General features: G+C 44.0%; 1 protein-coding gene across 6 annotated transcripts in view; it reads right to left on the reverse strand.

Moving 5' to 3' along the window:
• Window positions 1-316: 316 nt before the first annotated feature.
• MRPL13 (mitochondrial ribosomal protein L13) overlaps window positions 317-14,359 on the reverse strand; it is a 41,447-nt gene continuing 27,404 nt past the window's right edge. For 3 of the 6 annotated variants that reach the window (XM_012184222.4, XM_012184220.4, XM_060394004.1), the window contains 2 exons: window positions 1,532-1,591; window positions 317-575 (listed from right to left, as the gene is read on the reverse strand). In XM_012184222.4, the coding sequence (XP_012039612.2) occupies window positions 554-575; window positions 1,532-1,591 (82 nt within the window). In that variant the 3' untranslated portion in view covers window positions 317-553. Of the gene's footprint in view, window positions 7,292-14,359 lie in introns of all 6 variants that reach the window. The other 3 variants (XM_060394005.1, XM_060394002.1, XM_004011869.5) reach the window with 2 other exon arrangements.

Here is a 14,359-nt window from a genome sequence, read left to right on the forward strand (position 1 = left end):
AGAAGAGGGGCCAGCAGGAGCTTCGTGGACACACAGCGTCGCAGGTGGGGCAGTGAGGTTTCGGGGAGCAGACACGGAGAGCAGCAAGCTCTGTGGGACACAGAAGGGGAAGCAGTGTGAGCGGAGCTCAGGCAAGCCCTGCCTTGCTGAGCTGGTAGGCCACACGCAGCAGTCCCTGAAAGGAGACGTGCGGAGGGCCTCCTCCCCGGGCGCCCAGAACCGGGAGCTGAGCTGAGGGGACGGCGCTGCCGGCGCTTGGCGATCACAGCTGGCCGCGACCTGGGGTCTGCTTTCCCCATTGAATGAGACACTGAACTAAGCAAGGGGCAGTTTTATTCTTACTTCCAACATTCAGATAGCACTATAGAATCAAACGATTCTATCAAGTGACATTTTACTGTAATCTCCTAAGGAAGGGATATCCCTGCCCGACCCTCCCCGACAAACTTTCAGCCCCCAGAGCAGGCGTCCTGTCGGAAGGCAGCTGTTGCTCCATCTTGCCCTGAGGAAGGAGTTTCAAGCACCACCGTTATGTTCTGGAATTTTCTTTCTCCTACAGCCGATAGTCTTCAGGTCTGAAAGACAAAACCAGGGTTTATTTCCTTAACGATGCGTTATTTCACTTTCCCCTGCCCGATGCAGGAAGATCATTCTTCCAATTTAAAATGAAAGTAACTGTTCACCAAGAGATATCTCCAAATATTATGTCTGAATTTTTGGTGAAAAACATTAAGGCCAAATTACTGCAAAGTAGAATAGTTATGTGGCCATTTCCAAGTTCTTTTGAGAGTATAAATAAAAGCTCCTACGTGCCTATACATGAATGTATGTACAAATAAGCCTGAATTCAATTTCCCCAAAGCCCTTTTAATAGAAAGGATTATATAAAAAGATATGGATTTAACTAATAACAGTATATTCTGAATGAGCAAATAATTTCCCTATTTATATTATATCCTACACTAAATTTAATTTTAATATAATAGCATACAAAACAATTGTATAAACACCAGTCCTTTGGTACTTTAATTACACATACATTTATTACATATATGTATGTATATGTATATATATGGTCTTTTACTATATACATACATAAGGTCTTTCCTTCATTTATGTATTTATAGGATTAATCTTACCTGACAGTTCCTTCTAGTAGTAAATTAAAACAAAGAACATTTTCAGAGAGATGTTAAATTTCAAAAATGGAGAAAATGAGGGAAAGGAACTTACAAAATGTAAGAACTGTTTGTGTCTCATTATTTTTTATAGTGTAGTGTAGTGTAGTGTAGTGTAGTGTATTTGTGGGTGTTGGACGCTTGCAGAATTTTCAGAATGAATTTAGTAGTAAGTAAACTAAATAGATATTTCTGAAACAGCTGTAAAAATATTCGATAGTTTGAGTTCCTTTAAAAAGTGAACTCTGTTTGCCCTGAAACAACTTATCTCACCCTTTCTACATTTATAGCGTATTAAAAAAAAAAAAAAAAGAAGACCAGAGAGCCCGGACAGGAAGAGCAGATTCTGGTACCTAAGTGAACGAACGCCGTTACACTTTAAAACTATCCAAACATGCTTCACCGTCATCGTCCTGTAACAAGAAGAGAAACCGCAGCATTTTGTGGCTGTTTTTGAAATTTCTTTTCAAATGTAAAAACCGAATCCAAAGTCTGGGAAATGACAACTTGATAAACAACAGCTGGAAGAGGCTCCAAAATGTGCCCTTCTAGTCTTGCATGCGTGACTCAATACAGTCCAAGCTCCCAGTCAAGAGACACCAGTGTCTTTTAAGAAACAATTTCTTCTCGCATCCAGCTGGTTCACATAATCAAAAAAGGGAAGGAAGCCTAAGACACTAACAAGGCGTCCTGACAAGGAGTTTCTACAGCTCCACCCAAAATTAAGTGTGCTCAGCCACCATCTGGTTGTTTCCGCACCAAAAGCCAATTCATTCGCAACGAGATGACGAAAGTACCTTTCAGTGGAGTACTAAGCATGTGCGAAGGCTGTGACCTGTCGGGTAAGGTGAACGTGCTTGACTGTGACCTGAAGGAAAGGGGCTAACGAAGCTCGATTCTGTGACCCTGCGGAGACAGGGCGGAGGATGGAGACGAGGCCCGTCAGGTGAGACTTAAGAGAGGGAAGGAGGGGGCGGAGGGACCGCAGAGGAAGGGGCTGCTGCAGAAGGCCCTCCAGGGGTCACTGTAAGTCTTCAGCTGGAGGAACTCGGGAAACGGCAGTGCTACCTGTTTTTTCAGGAGGGGAATACGGGCAGAACAGAGTTTGAAGGGAAGGAGCCTGGTCTTGCGCATGCTGTCTGGACACGGCAGGCAGCCAGTAAGCAGGATTTGGAGTTTAGGAGGAACGGGAGAGGGAAAGACATCTGAGTCTCTAACAGTCTAGGCCACAGCGCCTGAAGGCCTGACCTCCCGCGTCTCTAACCCAGACTGCAGTTCTACAGCCACAGCAGCTGGCCGCGCCCAAGCCTCTAACAGACTGCTATCCCACTCCCCAGCGGAAGCCTTTTCACCAGCTCTCCACGGTCAGATTCAAAGGTCTCAGAAGTCCACACACAACGAGCATCTGTAACGGCCCCAGGCAACTGCTCCGAGTCATTCTTTCACACCCCGTCTGTCCTGGCCCCACGACCCTCCCTGCTGCTGCCCAGACAAGAACTTTCACTCCACTGGACTTGGGCGCTTGGTATTTTCTGCCTTTGAAATATCTCTGACATTTCCCTGCCTGGTAGACTTGACTAACCCTGCAAAACCCACCCACAAAATCACATGTTCTGGGAAACGCTACACAACTCTTCCTTTCTGAGAAAGGGCTCTTTTCCCTGAGACTGCCAGGGAACTCCATGCTTGCTTCTATTAGTTTCTCAAACTGCGCTTGCCCTACGTAAACGAGGCAACACTGCTCTGAACGTAAACAATATTTGGTGTCTCTGTAGATGACAGTGCCGGTGCTTAGAGGCCATGAAGTACACTAACTCCCCCACAAGCATGGTCTGGTGTTACCCTCCTAGCCACACAGTGAGAAAGACTGTCGTCAACCCCACACAGCTGACAAGGCGGTCCCTCAGAGGACCCCATTCTATTCGTGTGTGCCCATCACGGAAGGCATGGTCCCGATATAATCCATTTTACAAGTCCAGCAATTAGGACAGCATCCTGTGTGCTGTGAAGGCGTTAAGATACTCGTCACTGTAGTGACCGCCTTGAAAACGTCCCTGCGCTCATGAGTCGCCCTTTCCTCTTTCAGAATCTTTGGCAGGTGGTTAATTTGCTTCAGAGGTGGGGGTGGTGTGGAGAACAGCATCACGGCCAAGGGACTAGATAGTCTAGATGTTAGCAGAGCTAGAAAAGTCAACTTATGTGGGAGGCAATTAAAAATGCTACATGGCTTCAGGGGGTACCCCCGTGGGAAGAAGGATGTGTTTGCGTTAAGTGTGGCTCTGTCTTTCTCTCCACCCACACAAAGGAAAGCAGGGACACATACAACACGCTCGGCCTGCTCACTCCCTTCCACCAAAAGCAGGCCGCCCAGTACAAGGATGGGAGGGGAGGGCCATGTGCCTGAGTGCACCTCCAACTTCAGCGGGCATGCGAATCGCTTGGGTTCTTGTGAAAACGCAGATTTTGATCCAGTTAAGTCTGTAAAAGGTCGTGGCTCTGCATTCCTAACAAGCTCCCCTGTGAGGCAGTTCTGGTCCATGGACCTCAGACCTCCCACAGAGCTATTCCTAAGACAGACGATGTGACTAAAGGTGCGGAAGAAGCACTTTCGGTAGAAATTTCTAAAGCTAAGCTGTGCCCAACAGAAAACAACACAATTCCTTATGAGCAAGAGGTGATCCCAGTGGATATACAGCATCCTTCTGGCTCTTTACCCACCAGAGGACTCTATTAATAGGCAGTTTTATGCTTTTCTGACACAACAGTGGCTAACTATAAATTATGGTAACATCTACAGAGACTAGATACTAAAATTCCTTTGACATCTATCATCAAAGAAAGATTGACTGTAGCTTTAACTGAGTGAATGTCACTGTATTAAGGTTCTTTAAATTCTTAAAACTGTATCAGTTTGAAAGCTAATGTATGTACAGCAGCATGACGCTAATCAGAACTGAATCCTCAGGTGCTGCTCACATACTTACCCTATTTTACGTTTAGGTCTGCATGCTCTCCTCACTAGATTAAGTAGTTTTTAAAAGCGAGAAGTCTGGCAACTGGTATACTCCTTTTCAGCCTACAGATACTTAAATGCTGTCTGAAGCCTTAATGAACTGTAATGAAATGGCTTGGCCTTGTGCCAAATGGATGGCAGGTGATTTAGCCTGTATTAGCCATAGTTCTCCGTTTCACTGCAAACACAAAGCACGGAGTTTTGAACTAGCAACTGGTATTACACACTGGTAACACGTTTGGAAATAAGGCTTCCCAGGTGGCTCGGTGCTGCAGAATCCGCCTGCCAATGCAGGAGACGTGGGCTCGATCTCTGGTCCAGAAAGATCCCCTGGAGAGGAAACGGCAACTCACTGCAGTACTCTTGCCTGAAGAAGCCCATGGACAGAGAAGCCTGCAGGATTTCAGTCCATGGAGTGGCAAAGAGTCAGACAGGACTTAGGGACTGAACAACAATTTGTAAATGATAACAGCTTTCATTTTACAACAGTTGAGAACCTCAGGAAAACTTTGGGAGACATTTCAAATGCTGTTATAAAAAGCTGCTGCTGCTGCTGCTAAGTCACTTCAGTCGTGTCTGACTCTGTGCGACCCCATAGACGGCAGCCCACCAGGCTCCCCCAATCCCTGGGATTCTCCAGGCAAGAACACTGGAGTGGGTTGCCATTTCCTTCATGAGCTCCTTATTGCCAAATTCAGACTTAAATTGAAGAAAGTAGGGAAAACCGCTAGACCATTCAGGTATGACCTAAATCAAATCCCTTATGATTATATAGTGGAAGTGAGAAACAGATTTAAGGGCCTAGATCTGACAGATAGAGTGCCTGATGAACTATGGAATGAGGTTTGTGACGTTGTACAGGAGACAGGGATCAAGACCATCCCCATGGAAAAGAAATGCAAAAAAGCAAAATGGCTGTCTGGGGAGGCCTTACAAATAGCTGTGAAAAGAAGAGAGGTGAAAAGCAAAGGAGAAAAGGAAAGATATAAGCCTCTGAATGCAGAGTTCCAAAGAATAGCAAGAAGAGATAAGAAAGCCTTCTTCAGCGATCAATGCAAAGAAATAGAGGAAAAGAACAGAATGGGAAAGACTAGAGATCTCTTCAAGAAAATTAGAGATACCAAGGAAACATCTCATGCAAAGATGGGCTCGATAAAGGACAGAAATGGTCTGGACCTAACAGAAGCAGAAGATATTAAGAGGTGGCAAGAATACACGGAAGAACTATACAAAAAAGATCTTCACGACGCGGATAATCACGATGGTGTGATCACTCATCTAGAGCCAGACATCTTGGAAAGTGAAGTCAAGTCGGCCTTAGAAAGCATCACTATGAACAAAGCTAGTGGAGGTGATGGAATTCCAGTTGAGCTATTTCAAATCCTGAAAGATGATGCTGTGAAAGTGCTGCACTCAATATGCCAGCAAATTTGGAAAACTCAGCAGTGGCCACAGGACTGGAAAAGGTCAGTTTTCATTCCAATCCCAAAGAAAGGCAATGCCAAAGAATGCTCAAACTACTGCACAATGGCACTCATCTCACACACTAGGAAAGTAATGCTCAACATTCTCCAAGCCAGGCTTCAACAATATGTGAAACGAGAACTCCCTGATTTTCCAGCTGGTTTTAGAAAAGGCAGAGGAACCAGAGATCAAACTGCCAACATCCGCTGGATCATGGAAAAAGCAAGAGAGTTCCAGAAAAACATCTACTTCTGCTTTACTGACTATGCCAAAGCCTTTGACTGTGTGGATCACAATAAACTGTGGAAAATTCTGAAAAAGATGGGAATACAGACCACCTGACCTGCCTCTTGAGAAATCTGTGTGCAGGTCAGGAAGCAATAGTTAGAAGTGGACATGGAACAACAGACTGGTTCCAAAAAGGAAAAGGAGTACGTCAAGGCTGTATATTGTCACCCTGCTTATTTAACTTCTATGCAGAGTACATCTTGAGAAATGCTGGACTGGAAGAAGCACAAGCTGGAATCAAGATTGCCAGGAGAAATATCAATAAGCTCAGATATGCAGATTGCATCACCCGTATGGCAGAAAGTGAAGAGAAGCTAAAAAGCCTCTTGATGAAAGTGAAAGAGGACAGTGAAAAAGTTGGCTTAAAGCTCAACATTCAGAAAACAAAGATCATGGCATCTGGTCCCATCACTTCATGGGAAATAGATGGGGAAACAGTGGAAACAGTGTCAGACTTTATTTTTGGGGGCTCCAAAATCACTGCAGATGGTGACTGCAGCCATGAAATTAAAAGACGCTTACTCCTTGGAAGAAAAGTTATGACCAACCTAGACAGCATATTCAAAAGCAGAGACATTACTTTGCCGACTAAGGTCCGTATAGTCAAGGCTATGGTGTTTCCTGTGGTCATGTATGGATGTGAGAGTTGGACTGTGAAGAAGGCTGAGCACCGAAGAATTGATGCTTTTAAACTGTGGTGTTGGAGAAGACTCTTGAGAGTCCTTTGGACTGCAAGGAGATCCACCCAGTCCATTCTGAAGGAGATCAGCCCTGGGATTTCTTTGGAAGGAATGATGCTAAAGCTGAAACTCCAGTACTTTGGCCACCTCATGCGAAGAGTTGACTCATTGGGAAAGACTCTGATGCTGGGAGGGATTGGGGGCAGGAGGAGAAGGGGACGACCGAGGATGAGATGGCTGGATGGCATCACGGACTTGATGGACGTGATGGACGTGAGTCTGAGTGAACTCCGGGAGATGGTGATGGACAGGGAGGCCTGGCGTGCTGCAATTCATGGGGTCGCAGAGAGTTAGACACGACTGAGCGACTGAACTGAACTGAACTGAATGCCTGAAAGTGAAAAGTGAAAGTGAAGTCGCTCAGTCATGTCTGACCCTCAGCGACCCCATGGACTGCAGCCTTCAAGGCTCCTCCGCTCATGGGATTTTCCAGGCAAGAGTACTGGAGTGTGGTGCCATTGCCTTCTCTGGTTATAAAAAGCTAATACCTATTAATTCTTAATAGAAAGTTATTGACAGAAATAAAACTTAACTTAGCAGGCTCTTTCCTTTATACATGTAATACAAAGTATCCAAAACTGGGGACACCAGAGTTGCACCGAAGCAGACTGTTGAGAGAAAATTTAGTTTACTAGAGGCATTAAGCAATATTTAAATAAACAACAAAGACCAACATATGAATTCATCACACAATGAATTAAAAGTCAATTCCTCTTTAAGGGAGGTAAGAGTCCACTCATTCAGTCTCCTTCAACCAAGATGCCTGAGCATCAGGTCCACGGTGGGCGCTGGAAACGGCAGAGAGCGAGACGCAGCCCGTCTTTAGAGAGAGTTTAACAGAGGGAGACACACACTGAACTCCGAAGAGAAGGCGGAAAGTCTGGTGTTCTCATGTACGCACTTAGGGTTTACTTGGGAGATTGATGAATCTTCAAAGAATTTGCCTACGCAAGACTTTCTTTAATTCATTTTCTAAAGTGTGCTGAACATTCATAGGTATTCAGTGCTTCACAGCAACAACTCACTTAGAACTTAATACCTGTCACCAGCAGAAAACTGACTTTAAAAGCAGTGCAGCTTTGCACAATAGTATTATTTTTTTCGAATGAAGACACAAAGGCCTGTGGGAGCTGTAGAAAGTATCCTATGGTGCTTGTGACTGCTTGGGCATCTGAACTCATACCACAGCTCACATGGTTCCCCATTTGCTCTAGCAAATCCCTTACCACACGTATCCTTATGGGAAACACCAGCTGCCGCGTGTCAAATTACACAAGCACGACACCGTCGCTCGTTACAGTGGAGCAGATGCTCTCACAGACGCGGACACTCACGTCCAGAACACAGGACGCGAAGAGACCGACACGTCTGCACCGCCTGAAACTGGGGACGCTGCTATGGAGGAATCTTCTGAGTTCAGGAGAAGTCTTTTTGGAAATTTTAGCTTTCATTGTAAAATGGCAGAAAAAAATGCATTTGGTTTTTTAATACATTGAAAAAGCTATAAAACACATGGTTTATACTGTAGTTCAAATAGAGAGACAATAGTATTCATCCCATTATGATGGATTTATTTTCCAAAGGAAAAATAGCATTCAAATTTCTGTTGTAAATTCATGAAACTGAGTATAACTTAAGTGTAATAAATTTCAAAAATATTTTACTCTCCTTTAGGCTTTATATCTCTTCACTTCTAAATAATAAGTAAAATGCCTACTCCAAGAAAAGTTAAAAGACTAGGATAAAATCTGGACAGTGGAAAATCCTAAGAGATATAAATGGTCAAGTTGACAGAGTTTTAAGTCACTTTCACTGGAAGAACGGAGTTATTTAGAATAAACCATCCCAGGAAGTCTGGGACCCCAGTCCACACTCCTTGAACTGCAGATGCCAGCTGTCCAGGCAACAGGCAGAGCAGCGGTGCGCCAGACTCACTCACCGACACTGCACCACCAGCCTGAGCAGAAGGTGTCCAATGGGAATGCTTCTGCAACTAGACTCACTTTTAGGCACAATGGAACACTGCTCAGCTGTAAAAAGGATGAAACCCTGCCATCTGCAGCAACACGGGCGGACCTAGAGATTATTACACGAAGCAAAGACAAATGTCACGTGGCGTCACTTGCGTCTGGAATCTAAAAATGATACACATGAACTTGTCTGCAAATGGAAAGAGACACGGAAAGCAAACTTAAGGTAACCAAAGGGGAAAGGGGGTGCGAATTAGGAGGCCAGGGTTGACACACACGCTGCGCTGCGTGTGCTCACCCAGGTGTGCCCGACGCCGCAACCCGCGGACTGCAGCCCGCCAGGCTCCTTGTCCAGTGGATTCTCCAGGCAAGAACCCTGGAGTGGGCGCCATGCCCTCCTCCAGGGGATCTTCCCGACCCAGGTCTCCTGCATTGCAAGCAGAGGCTTTAACCTCTGAGCTATGAACTATGCTCCAATACAAAAAAAGATTGTTTGAGTTCTTTAAAAATCAATTTTTTTTCCAATCAAAATGAATAGGAATTATTGTTGCACTCAACTGTCACTTTTAGGACACAGCTCTCTTGGCTAGGGAATATAAATGATTTGGTTTTGGTTTCTTACACAGAGACTGCTTTTTATTTTAGCAACCAGTCCTAATGTGTTCCTATCCAAAAGAACAGTATAGTTTAGAAGGCTTGATTTGAGCAAAATTCAGGACTGGAAATGTTGAGGTCTATGGTTTGAGCCAATGCTGAGCTGGTTGAAATGATGGAAAAGCTGGAACGTGAACTTGCTCCCTGAGCCCAGCCAATAGCTTCTGACTGTGGAGAGGAGCAAAGTTAAATCTTGCAGGAAAACGCCACATGACTGAACTAGCACATAGTTATGGAAAATCTTGAAGATGCCCAGATACCAGCTCCTCATGGGTTCTGAAAAGGTAAAACTCCTCTCCACTGTCTTAAGTAAGTCTCTGATCTGAAGCACATGTTCATAAAGCCATAGGTGGAATTATTATTTTTTAATGGGCAGATTTGGGGGATGAACAGCTTTCACACGGAGGGCGAGCAGAAAGCTCACATCCCTGCCTCCTCCAGGACTGCCTACTGCCTGGACGGGATGCTTACTAGGCCCCTCTGCCGCGCTTTCACTCCTGGCTCTGTCTTCCTTTCTACAGAGCTGGATGGACGAACCGTTTAACTGCCTTAGTCTAACCCTGCTTCCAGCAAAGACGACTGCAGGGCCCGTCACCCTGGCAGCCTCCCCCGGCCCAGGCTCGCTTCTGAGGGCGCTCTGTGGGCAGTGTCAGACCAGGGGCTGGGTTCTCATCCCACAGTCTGTCTTTAAGCATTCACAGAGGCTGAGACTTTCCACAGTTAGCTTCTCTGCAAAGGTGGGGGCTATGCTTAAAATAAAGCATGACGGATTTAACGGGTGAGGAGTAAAAAAACACATTTCTTTTCTGGTTTTGTTTCATCATTCTGTGGATACTGTGAAGCAATTCAAGCTGAAATTTTCCTTACAGCTAGTTTCTTCCAAAGAAAAGCTCTCCTACAGAATTTTAAAAAACTGAAAATTAAAAAAGTTTCAAATGAAACAAGTTTTATTTTTACCCTGCATAATGAAAAATTTCCATTACAGTGACAGCATTATAATTTCCATGATTGTTGTGGTTTTGTAACATGTTGGCAAAACCTCAATGATCCTGGAAATAATTATTGACAATTAAAATAAGCTGACCGTTTGAAAGCTACAGTCTCAGGCAACTGAACTGTGAGAGGAGACAGTGCTATTTTTTCCTGAGAAATAAGTTCTAAGTGCACGCCCTACAATCACCATGTTCATACGGCGAATGCGTAAGGAGACGCAAAATGTATCTCTATAGCGAGCTCTGACATAACATTCTCTGACACAGTTTCTATACCCATGAGATGTAAGATACTAATACACCCAGGAAGTTTCTATGTCCATGAGGTGTAAAGATACTAATACACCCAGGAAGTTTCTATACCCGTGAGATGTAAGATACTAATACACCCAGGAAGTTCCTATGTCCATGAGATGTAAGATACTAATACACCCAGGAAGTTTCTATACCCATGAGATGTAAGATACTAATACACCCAGGAAGTTCCTATGTCCATGAGATGTAAGATACTAATACACCCAGGAAGTCTCTATACCCGTGAGATGTAAAGACACTAATACCCCAGGGTATACACTGACCTAACTGGGGTGCATGGACGACGCTTCTCTGGGAAAATGGCTTTGGTCATGCGACACATTTAGAGTTTCCTCATAAATATCAGTTTCTTTCCATCTTGTATACCATTGTTTTAAAAATAAACAACCAGCATAAGAAAATCTAGAGTATGCTGAAGTTAGCCCTGAGGGAATGTAACTTTTTAAGTGATTTAAAATGATTAGCTATTCAATTAATACAATTTTGTTAGTCACCTACCGGGTGACTTGGTTTCAAGGTCATCCAAAGCTTAGTCTGACAACTGTTATTGCTGCTCAGAAGATTTCCATCTCTAACAGAAAAGCTGAAGAGCTCACACTGAACCAAAAGCTCATGATAGTTGCAATTACAAAGTGTGCATTCTTATACTATAAATGTGTTAGGTTTTATTGCTAGGGAAACAGAAACCAGAGCTAGCTATTGTCATGTCTATTTATTTATGGTGCAATCTAGGGACATTCGTTCCAGTGAAGTCTCTGCAGGTTACCTGTCATATCTATCTTGAATAATTTCCAATTACTATACTCTAAAGGAAGATTATATTCTTGCCTTAGCTATTTGGGGTGGAACAAAAGCATATTTTAAGTTGGTTCCTTCTCTAAAAGGAGAAAAAATTTTCTTCTCATGAAAGCCAATCCCTTAGTAATGGGGAATCCCATTTTGAAGGATTGCATGGTGTGTCAAATATTTTAATCGTGATCCTAACATATATCCTATTTTATACTTGAACTTTATTAAGTAGTAAACAACTAAAACAGTCCATTAAAGCAGTCACTAGCCACAAGAGGGGCCTCCCTGCTGGCTCGGTGGTCAAGAACCCGCCTGCAATGCAGGACACGGGCGTGGGGAAGGTCCCCTGGAGAAGGAGGTGGCAACCCCCTCCAGTGTTCTCGCCCGGGAAATCCCATGGACAGAGGAGCCTGGTGGGCTACACTCCACGGGGTCGCAAAAGAGACACGACTTAGCAACCGAACAACAAGAAGCCACATGAGGCCACTAAAACTTAAGTTACATAAACTCAAAAATTCAGTTCTGAGACACACTAGCCACAGTGTAAGCACTCCAGTCACAGAAGCCAGCAGCTACTGCACTAGCTCAGCCACGCATCAACGTGGAAAGTCCATCAGACGGCCCTGACCTAAGAGCACCTGTTTCGTAGGCAATACGTTTTTGGTTGATACAAAAATGTATATATATATATTTTTCCTGGTCATAAGCATTCCGTGACTTAAAGAAAAAAATCAGACTTGGTGTCAGCTCTAATGCTGAGGAGAATAACTGCTGGACAGGCTAACAGCTGGATGCTGTAGCTGCAGGGAGTGCACACTTCAGAGCTAACAGACAGCGTGTGGCAGTGGCGGGGAGGCCACGCCCGACCAAAGCTCACAGGGACGCCTGGATGGGAAGAAGGGGCAGGAAAGTCCATCCCAGAACAACAACTGAAACATGGGTCAGGCGGCTCCCAGTTTCACCAAAAGTCTCCTTAAAATAATTCTAGAAAAGCCCTTTCTACTTCCCTTAAGGTAAAGAAGGCACTCGGTCACCTTCTAGCTTGTTCTAAATGAGCCAGGACATTAGCGATGAAAACAGCAGTCGGGTCAGTGCCCTTTGACTGCGTGCCGTTCGCTGTGGGTGGTTGTCACGGCGCCACGCTGGTGTGGCTCCCTGAGGGCACACTGTGGAGCGCGCACGACATGCGTGGCCACAGGCGTGACGCGTGTGTGGTCACGCGGCTGAAGAGTGCCTTCGGTGTCTCAGTCTCTAAAAAGACCTTCCCATCTTGGCAAGAATTATGACAGGGTTTCTGTGAGAAGACCAGGTGCAAGCTATTTAGATCTACAGAATAAAACTGGTATCGTATCTTACAGCCACTGAAGATCATGGCTTGTGGGGAAAAAATCTTGTAATTGGGAAAACATGCAGTGACACCTTATTTCGCACAAAGTCATGATTCCCCAAGTTTGTAAAACATTCAAACACACACACGCAGCACAGAAACTAACACGGAGAACCAGGGGGCAAGCACACCGGAACGCTGAGTGTGGCGCTGTGACTTGCTTATGTTTATACGGTATTTTTATTTTCTGCAATGAACATTTAGTAAGGCCCCCAAATTAAAACATTTTTTTCAACCGAGTGCCTGAGTCTGCTTTTTCCAGAGTTATTACGTTTGAAGCAAATGTTGTCCATGTTACATGTAGTCTATTTTATTGTGAATTTTTAGTAAAGAAAAGGTTTCAGACTGGTAAATTTAAGCTAATAAATGATTTCTAGAAGTTAAGGATTAAATTGTGGCAAATTCCACATCTCCTTTAAAGAACTTTTACAAATGTTAACATCTTCCTAGAAAAATGTTCTATGTTTATGTGGGCTGAGTTTTAAGGATAAATAATATAACTTCTACGTAGTTTAGGAAAAGGCAGATTGGATATGTCTTTAGTAAATGACCATGCAAATCTCTAAGAACAACTTAAAATGATTTTTCCTAAAATATAAATTTCATGAAAGTATCAATAGCTTCATATCTTCTCAAGATTATTTCTAACCTCATTTATAAAACCTGATAAAAAAGACACTCTATTTCTTCATTTATTCATTCAGTAAGTGTTTGCTGAGTGCCTACTTGATGAGTCAGTCACCGTGATCGATGCTAACCAGACAACATACAGGTCCCCATGGAGTCTAGTGAGGGATGACAGCAAACACAATCACGTGCGTGTTTAATGCATGAGGTTAAATATAGTAAAATAACTCATTCTTTTATAACAAGACCCAATGCAGGTGAAAGAAGGTGCATTTAAGAGGTTTCACCGTCTGTATCCCCTGTGGCGTCTATCAGCCATACAGTACGTGGTATAAACTCAGCAGCAGTCTGTAACTGCTTCAATGGTGATCCATCCCACGCGTGTCCTACTGCTCACTGCAGTCTCTTGCACAACAGAGAGTGCTAATAATATTTGTTGAAAACCACAATGAAAGTTTGCTTTTGTGGAAAGAACACAGGATTGGAATTAGTTCCACATTCAGGCTGTACTACAATTAGCCAGGCCTCCGACTCAGTCTTACACAGGAATGGCACATCTCTCTGACTGGCGCGAGAATTACATACGACGCACGCAGGCCATCTAGCAGCGTGCAGGGCGATTTGAAAGTATTAATATAACTGATCACTAATAATACTATTTTGCTCATTATTTGCATACTTAATAAATAAAGGTGAACCTTGAAATAAGTCAGCAAAGTCAAAAACATTTAAAACAGAATAAAGACTTGTGTGTGCCAAGAGTGAAATTATACACACACACAATGATTAGATCAAGGATTAGATTCCTGGGCACACTATTAATTCTGGGAAAACAAATTTTCACAAACCTACCTGGCCAAAGGGCCAATCGAGAGACACAGGTCTTCAGAGTGCACCGGGTTAAGTATCCTGGGGGAAACGTGTGGCTCTCTCTAGACCTGT

The sequence above is a fragment of the Ovis aries genome, chromosome 9 (assembly GCF_016772045.2).
Source record: "Ovis aries strain OAR_USU_Benz2616 breed Rambouillet chromosome 9, ARS-UI_Ramb_v3.0, whole genome shotgun sequence".
Lineage (NCBI taxonomy): Eukaryota > Metazoa > Chordata > Mammalia > Artiodactyla > Bovidae > Ovis > Ovis aries.